Consider the following 8,265-nt stretch of genomic DNA (forward strand, 5'->3'; position numbering starts at 1 on the left):
TCTATTGTGGCTTGTTCCACTACTGATGCCGAGTATATGGCTATTTCTGAGGCATGCAAAGAAGCTATCTGGTTGAGAGGTTTGTACACTGAGCTTTGTGGAGACTCATCTTGTGCTATATATCTTACAAAGAATCCAATGTATCATGAGAGAACAAAGCACATTGATGTCAGATATCACTATATTCGAGATGTTGTTGCTGAAGGTGATTTGAAGGTATGCAAGATAAGTACTCATGATAATCCTGCTGATATGATGACAAAGCCAGTTCCGACCAATAAGTTTGAGCTTTGCTCAGGCTTAGTTGGTATTTCTCACTAGTCCTATGGACTTTGACGCACAAGGTGTTTAAGCTGATTTGGATGGAGTAGGTGGAGATTGTTAAATTGTGATCCAAATTATACCATGTTGGACTAGACGTAGTACAACCGGTGTGGGCCTTTGCGTTGACGTCGACGCGTACGAGTACAACTCGTTTACTTGTCCTCCAAGGACTCTCATGTATTGCCCTCTTATATACCCCATGTAGTCGCACCTCAGACGGCCAGTCGTCTCGTACTTGTAATACTCCTCCTCATAGTGATTGCGCCTTCGTGCGTCCGTGGTTTTCTCCCGCAAGGGTTTCCACGTAAAAATCTGTGTACTCTCGTGTCTCTTTTATCTCGTTATTATCTAACAATGATTACTAAAGCCACCCGGTTACCCAAAAAATGACGTTGTATCATCATGCATCCATCACTTCTTTGCTCCCGAGAAGAATCATCCATCAGCTCCTTCTCTCTGGAAATAAAGCCCACGACATCGATCAACTATATCCCTCGACCTGTTGACCACACTAGTGGTTGGGGCGCCACCTGGTGGCGCCTCTTGAGACGTTTTTGTGGGCACTTGCATTGTTTGAGTGCCTCGGCTCGTTGTATGCGTCTATTTTACGTAGCAGCACAACTTTGTCATGTGCAACTTCAACGAAATCTTTATGCTTTGACTAAGACATGTAAAGAATCATGCATGATTAAAAAATAATAGCATCATGAATATCTTAATATTCAAAGTGTGGTTTACACAAACCATTTTAAACCACAAGATCAGAGTAATAAATAGAACCCAATTAGCATTTAGTCTTTGTGGTTGTCCATCACTAACATACACGCACGAGCTAGCGAAGGACACAAAGGAAAAACCTCAACATGTAAGGTTATATGCAAAATAATAATAAAGATCATTCAATCCCTCCATTGCCTCAACCTGAATAACAAGGTTGATTTCTCGATTAAGCTTAAGTGGGAGTCTTTGTAGCACAAAATAAGAATGCACAATTATGGAATTAACAGAGGATATATTTCAGTTATAAGGCAACATGTAAGTTTTGTGTGATCTAACTTGAGGACAACAATTACATGTCAAAAAAGGTTTCGATCTTTCGAGTTTCGATAACTCACCTTCACTATTGTTCCTAAAACTGCATCAGTGTAACCAATCATTATATCAAAATACAAATTTGAGACCTTCTCTGTGGATGCCTTGTTCTGCTTCAACATGGACGAATATATACAAGTCACCACTTACACCCTCCATGATAAGATAGAAACGGGTAACAACTAACAATAACAATAATATCTTCTCCCAGTAAGTGGATCATAATAAACTTAACTGAAATGTGAGTAATGTTTCAGCCAGACTGTATTACTCTACTTAAAGCATACAAATTGACAAGTATAAGAACCTTGTCAATTGACAGACATCTCAGTACTTCTAGCATTTGATAGAAAAATAAATAAATATAGCCAGGTCTAAGTTTACAGCAAGATCATGACATCATGGTATGTTAGGTAGCTCAATATATCCGCCAACCACCTTTCAATATTATTTTTTTATGAAGCAAACAGATAGTACAACCCCAGACTACAATGTCAGCAAGAAATTATTAGTAAAATGGCAATGTTACACTTCAAATCATAGAATAAGAACAATGAATTATTGATAAAATTATAACTAAATTAAGAAATGCAGGTTAGTAATGAGAACCCTAACCAGAAAGGAAAACAGTTAGTTTCGCACATTCTAACTTGCAGTCCAGAAATTAAGATTTCGCAGAGAAAGAACCGAAGAGAGACAATGAATAGAGACAATGGATGGAATACTACGCATAGTGAATCAAGCTAATAACACACATAGTGGTAGTTCTGCCATGTAAAAACAAAGGGATCTAAATCCTGCTATATATGTACAAATGCATGCAATGTTTGTGCTGCATGTAAGAGCTAAAGATAGCTAACTAACCCTTGTTTGGAGATGATACAGAGTAGCACTATTAGCCAAACAACACGGAAAAACTGCAAAGAAATAGATGTAGGCTACCAACCTAATCTGCATCCGTTGACACAAAAAGTATGGCTAAAACCTGACATCACAAAATTGCAAGAGAGGCTAACCATGGCTGAAACTTATTGATCAATTTATTCCTTTGATATTAGTCTGAAGCATTGTGCTATAACTAGACCTCACCAGCCTACAGCCCTACAAATCAATCACATACAAGATAAATTCCAAATCTTTTTAGTAATGGTATGATGCAGTTTGAATACCAAGATTACATTCTAAAGTACAGGCGTACAACTCAATATGTAAACTTTTTTTGGAAAAAGATATTCCCTCTATTTTGCTCCCTTTCAGCAACAACAAATCCCTAATGAACATGTAAAGCTAAACATCTCAAAGATTCAGATCCTAATTGCCTTAATGTTTAATTTGTGAACAACAAATCGGACATACTTGTTGAATTAGTGTGATCTATCTGCGTCGCAAAGAAGGGGGGAATGAGATTGATTTGTCGAAGGTACCATTCTCACTTTTGTCCTCCTCACGGCGATGCTTGTGGCTGGCGGCGGCGTGCTGAACATACTTGCTGCAAACCAAGACAGGGAGCTCCCTTAGTTCTCCCCGACAGCGACACCGTGGGACGGACTCGCCCCCTTCCTAGATTTCCCTATCAAGGGGTAGAAAGAAATCATCATTTCCTACTGTATCAAATGTCAATTTGACAGTCATCATCATGTCTTACATCATATTTAAGCAAACATATTAGGTACGTAATTAACCATTAAACTATCTTGTATGGGTATTTTTTGAGGCATCAACTGCTTATTTAGCTTTTCCTCGCCACGACATGATAAGATTTTCGCCTCAATAATTTTGATTGCATAATCTCCATTTGTATTCATAAAAAATGGCTCAATTTATGGCTCGCTCACTTCCATTGTAACTTGTCTTTTTAATTGCTCTCACATCCTATTCTTTTTGCACCGACTTAACTTTGTTATTGCATTGACATATATAGTTGCTTGCGTCATTTTCTATTGAATTCACAACACCGCTTTGCTCCTATCATAATTGCCTCATCGAGTGGATATACAACTCAGCCAAGTTCCAAAGATGCAAGCTTAGGTTTTAATTATTTGTAAAAACGTGGTGTAGTGGCCTCCCTAATTAACATGGAGATTCGCTTCAAAATCATCGAGATGCTTTGTAGCATCAATGGAGATGTTTGCCACTATTGCATTTGAAGCTTTCCTGAACCACTTAAGTATTCAACTCCCAGTTGATCCTGATAAGAAGTTCAGGGAAAAAGATACCATCATGAATATTTAGTAACTTGACTTCAATAAATCCTTTATTTGCCATTAATTAATCCAGTTAATGCATACAATACATCTTAGGTCCTCCTATTTAGTACAGAACATGATGAAAAAAAATCAGATTTCATATACTGCAAGCTCATGTAAGACCAGCTTAATCACTTGTGATATATAGATCAATTACCTGAGCCACCGTCGACGACAAGGGGACGCTACTGACATGGTCAGAACCCATGATTATTAATAAATAAGCACCAAAGCTTGCTGAGTTAAGCCCGAGCCTGGGCCTCCATACCGGCGGCCGCGCGCCGCGGACGACTCCGCTAGGCCATTGCATGTCCAACCCCTCGCAGTCTTCCTCACTCGGAAGCACTGAATCGAACAGCAGCCCAATCAAATCAACACATCTTGAGATCGAGAGGGTATTTTGATACAGAGGCAATATGAAGATCAAAATCAGAGCAAATGCAGAGGAACTGGAAGCACACAATGTAACCAAAAATACTGAAAGACAAGCAAGCTTTACCAAAAATAGGGCTGGTCTTTTACCTGCCCACAAAAGGATGTCATTTTGTTCAATATAATTGGTGATGTCTGTCAGTAGGATCTCATGTTTGATCTACATTTTTTTATTCACTGAATTTGTAGAACACTTGCGAGTTAGTACCTAGCAAAATAAACATTTTCTACCTCAAATTTGTAGATCAATATCCATGCCTAAATTAAGATTGCTTTTCTTTATGAAGATTTGTGCTGCTCTAACGTTCCTCAGTTTCCATGTTCAATTATCATTAATTCCAACTAGGAATGAGGACAACCTTGAGCAAGGATATGGGCCTGAGCTCCTGCCTGACGTGTTCCTACAGAGATGTAGGACATGGCGAGCACCTAGCAAGGTGTCACAACCCTGTGGCTGGCGACGATGTGTCGGCACCCTAATCCCTGAAATGAAACAGAGGATCAATGGATTAGTTCAAAAAACATTTTGGGACGGAGGGAGTACTATTTACAGTGAGTCATTCAAAAGAAGCAATACACTGGCTAGGAAAAGACAAGACTACCCACTTGAGGCAGAGAAATAGTAATCAACATTAACTTACAGGAAGGCAAACTGTATCTTGGCTCCAAATACTCGGTTAAATAAACAAAAATTGTGAGGAGCTACTGCTATTCAAAGATGTAGTTGTTTAAAACCTATACTGAACAGTTTAGTGTCTAAGAGAAAAATTACCCAACAGACAAACTTACGGTATGTCGGCATCAATCCCAAAAGTTCAAGTTTTATGCACGCACATCAATCAAATGTTAGGCACTACTAAGAAAGGCTATGGTGCTACTGCAACAGTAAGAAACTGCACAGGAAAGAACTTAAACATACTCGAGCTTCAGGTATCCAACTCAACTGCGATGTAGACACCCTTTTAGCCGTTGATCTTGTACAGATCATATACTAACAACATGCATAATCAGTTAGTAGTAACATGTCACAGTCCTAAACATAAATAGATGGCAAAGATGATGGCACAAATTACTTTATACGTCGAAGCATGCTACGTCGTACTCAGCGAGGTTGTTGAAGACGCCAATGGCAGTGCCAAGGGGCGGGATGGACTCGATGAAGCACTGGTCCTCCATTACATGATTCACTGGGGAAAATCTGGTGGAAGAGGGGAGTAGGAGCAAACCCTAAGCACCAACCACAACAAACAGGATCACTAGGGAAGCAACCATACATGGGGGGAAATCTGAAAATAAGAGCATAAAAAAACAAAGAGGATGATGTGAACCAACCATGGATTAGTATTGTATAGCTCATGATCTGTGATCTTCCTCTTCCGAGTCATCTTCCTCCTCAACCCGCATCACAAAGGCCTTCATTTTGCACAGACAACTACTGTTAGTACAACTGAAAAAATAGAGAATTGTAAGGATCCAGTTGCAGCACATTTACGAGAAGGACACATATAACTTGTATAGAAACATTTTTATTTGGAAAATGCTCAGGAAAAATGGCAAACCCCTGCTAGCGTCAGTCCTTATACAGATCGGTGTGTACTTTTTAGAAACCTTTCAAGCACGATATTCAAACAGTTTTTTACTCTTTTAGTATCTTCTTCGAGACTTCCATGATTTGACCAGTACTTTCCAAGTAACCTGGAAAACAAGCAACAGAGCCAGGCCACATCAGGAATGTAGTTCTAATACATAACTCCGGAAAAATACTACCATTCTGATGGATATGAGAATGAAATCGTTACCATTCAATCCAGCAAACATCATTGCAGCCGAAGCTCCCGCGATTAGTCCACCTTGCCTACTTCCAGCCATAGTAGAGCGCACCAGTTCATTCAGTCACTGAGCAACCAAGGAAAAGTAACACCCTATATAAGTTTTGGAATATTTGTCAACTGGGCATGTAAACATAAGCAAACATTATCACACAAATGAACTTCTAGTTGCATGAGTAATATGCAGCTGTGTGCCACAATTACTAGAGGCATCTACTACATAGGAAAAGGGAGTGTCGATAACAAAATATTCTTCAGTACATTTCAACAATTGACTGGAACATTCCACGACAAAATCCTTTCTTTTTTGCAATAGAAATAACAGTGTCCAGTTGGGTGAATGTTGAAAGTAAAGATCTGATTGTGCTATATAGTTTGAAGAAGATGGAGACTTGCCAGTAAGAAAATCATGCTGAATTTGACGCAAACAAACATGTTGGTGTCAATCATAAAAAAGTATACATATAAACATGGAGTTTTTCGTTGCTAATTAATAATTAATAATCAGTCTTGGCACTTCACTAAATGTTAGACTAACAACAAATAAACTGATAGACAAAGACCACTTGATAATTAACCAATCGATGCATAGATGGTTTGGTGCTGAAGATGGCTTTTATGTTGTTTGTTCGGCACCAGCGGATGCACCTCAATTGCATCAGTATGCTATGCCTGAACCTAATACCACATGACACCAGAACACACGTATATGAGACACACTTAAACAACCATTAGCAGGTAGAGAAGGAAGATGGATGAGTACCTGGGTGACGGTACGGAGGTAGAGGGGGGCGTGGCCTTTCTTGCCGCCGATGGCCGGATCTGCTCCCGGTGGCGCTTCTCCGTGGACTCACCATCTCCCTCTCCCTCCTCTCCCCTTCTCTGGCTGAGGACGACGCCGCGGACAGGCCACTGCCAATATGTCCGCAACTTTCTCTCGAGCGAGAGGGGATAAGAAGGAGAGAGGGCCGCCGCGCACTGACCTTCAATTTGTAGCCGCCGCCTCGATTTGCAGCCGCCACGGACGGCCTTGAGCACGGTTGGCTGCTCCCCCTCCCCGTGTCTTAACGCGACCACTCCTCTTCTCGCCTGAGACAGCAGCCACACCGGCGACCTAGGTCTGGCAGATCGACGGAGCCGACGGGGCTCTGACAGGTGTTGCGCGCCGATGGGCGAGGAGGACGCCGCCGCCACCGTCTGCCCGTCTCCTCCCATCCCCGCTCCGCTCTGCCCTGCCCGACATGTTGCTCGATCTGGTGCGAGGGGGAGGAGAGGTCGTTGATGGTGAGAAGAAAAAAGGTGGGAGAGTCAGCCGTTGGGGAGGGCGTGGCTGATGGCGGCGGCTGCAGGGAGGTCGCCGGTGGCGGCGGCGGCGACAAGGGAGAGGGAGAAGAATCGGGGAATGGGGACTGGGGGCCAATCCCTTTCTCTCATCGCTGGCCAATCCCTCTCTCTCTTTCTTGTGAAGTAAACCTCTTTGTCTTCTAGCTAATCCGACGTGGACGTCGTCAGGATGCGCTCTTTGCGCCACCGTTATTGGGTTGTACTAGAGATTGGGTGGCGCCTTCTGAGGCGGACCTTTGCGCACTTATCTTGTCTCCGCATATTCGGCTGTTATATTTGATCTTCAGTCTCACCTCATACATTAATATAGACATACACTAAAACATTAGGATCTCTTTGCTCTCTTGGATGTAGAGATATAAAATATTCATTACAGCCATTCCTTGATGGATCAATAAGAAAGAAAGAAAAAAGTGAATACACTTTGAACAGAATCAATTCCAGTGTGAATGTATGATACATTACCCTGCCATCTACAAAAAGATGGATGAAAAAGGGAGGGAGAGCTGCCATTAGATGGAAACCAATTTGCAATTTACACCAAGACTATTTTTTAGAATATGTTCATAACATACTTTCTGAATTATTATTCAAAGTATTATCTGAACAAATCAAAATATGCCTTACAAAAGAAACGGAGCGAGTAGGAAATAGATAGCAGTAGAACACTTTGAAACTTCATAACATCTAAGAACCCAGCATTGTAACGTCACACAACACAAACGCGATCATCAAGCCTCATATTTGAAGCTTCAGTTTGGTAAACATCATCCATCTTGATTCATCTTCATCTTGGTTCAGTACAAAAGCAAGCCAAACTGGTAACATTCCAAAAGAAATTTTATCTCCCTGAATTTTTATGAGAAAAGTCTGACTCTTTATATTGGGAGCATCAACACACACCTTTTTTGTATTATCCCAAAGAAAATTGCGATCTAAATAACCATAAATTTTGGTGGCCAAAATTATCTGGTCGGAAACATAGTGGGCAGGGAACT

General features: G+C 41.1%; 1 protein-coding gene across 23 annotated transcripts; it reads right to left on the reverse strand.

Annotated features, from left to right (window-relative positions):
• Positions 1–1,012: 1,012 nt before the first annotated feature.
• Positions 1,013–7,407, reverse strand: LOC125527711. 23 transcript variants are annotated; one of them, XR_007292221.1, is made up of 8 exons: positions 6,687–7,402; positions 5,894–5,990; positions 5,427–5,789; positions 5,014–5,321; positions 4,454–4,577; positions 3,820–4,007; positions 1,440–2,986; positions 1,013–1,245 (listed from the first exon to the last, which is right to left on the reverse strand). XR_007292221.1 is itself a non-coding variant. In XM_048692232.1 (2 exons), exons 1-2 carry the CDS (start codon positions 7,136–7,138, stop codon positions 6,457–6,459), a joined length of 597 nt encoding a protein of 198 aa, XP_048548189.1. In that variant the 5' UTR covers positions 7,139–7,407; the 3' UTR covers positions 6,024–6,456. The 23 variants fall into 23 exon arrangements, 1 of the variants encoding a protein (XP_048548189.1); XR_007292234.1 differs by having other exon boundaries at positions 1,013–2,986; positions 4,454–4,570; positions 5,014–5,085; positions 5,168–5,292; positions 6,687–7,401; XR_007292239.1 differs by having other exon boundaries at positions 1,013–2,986; positions 5,014–5,292; positions 5,427–5,507; positions 5,735–5,789; positions 6,687–7,400.
• Between the last annotated feature and the right edge of the window lie 858 nt (positions 7,408–8,265).

Source organism: Triticum urartu, unplaced genomic scaffold (genome assembly GCF_003073215.2).
Source record: "Triticum urartu cultivar G1812 unplaced genomic scaffold, Tu2.1 TuUngrouped_contig_4362, whole genome shotgun sequence".
NCBI classification, from domain to species: Eukaryota; Viridiplantae; Streptophyta; class Magnoliopsida; order Poales; family Poaceae; genus Triticum; species Triticum urartu.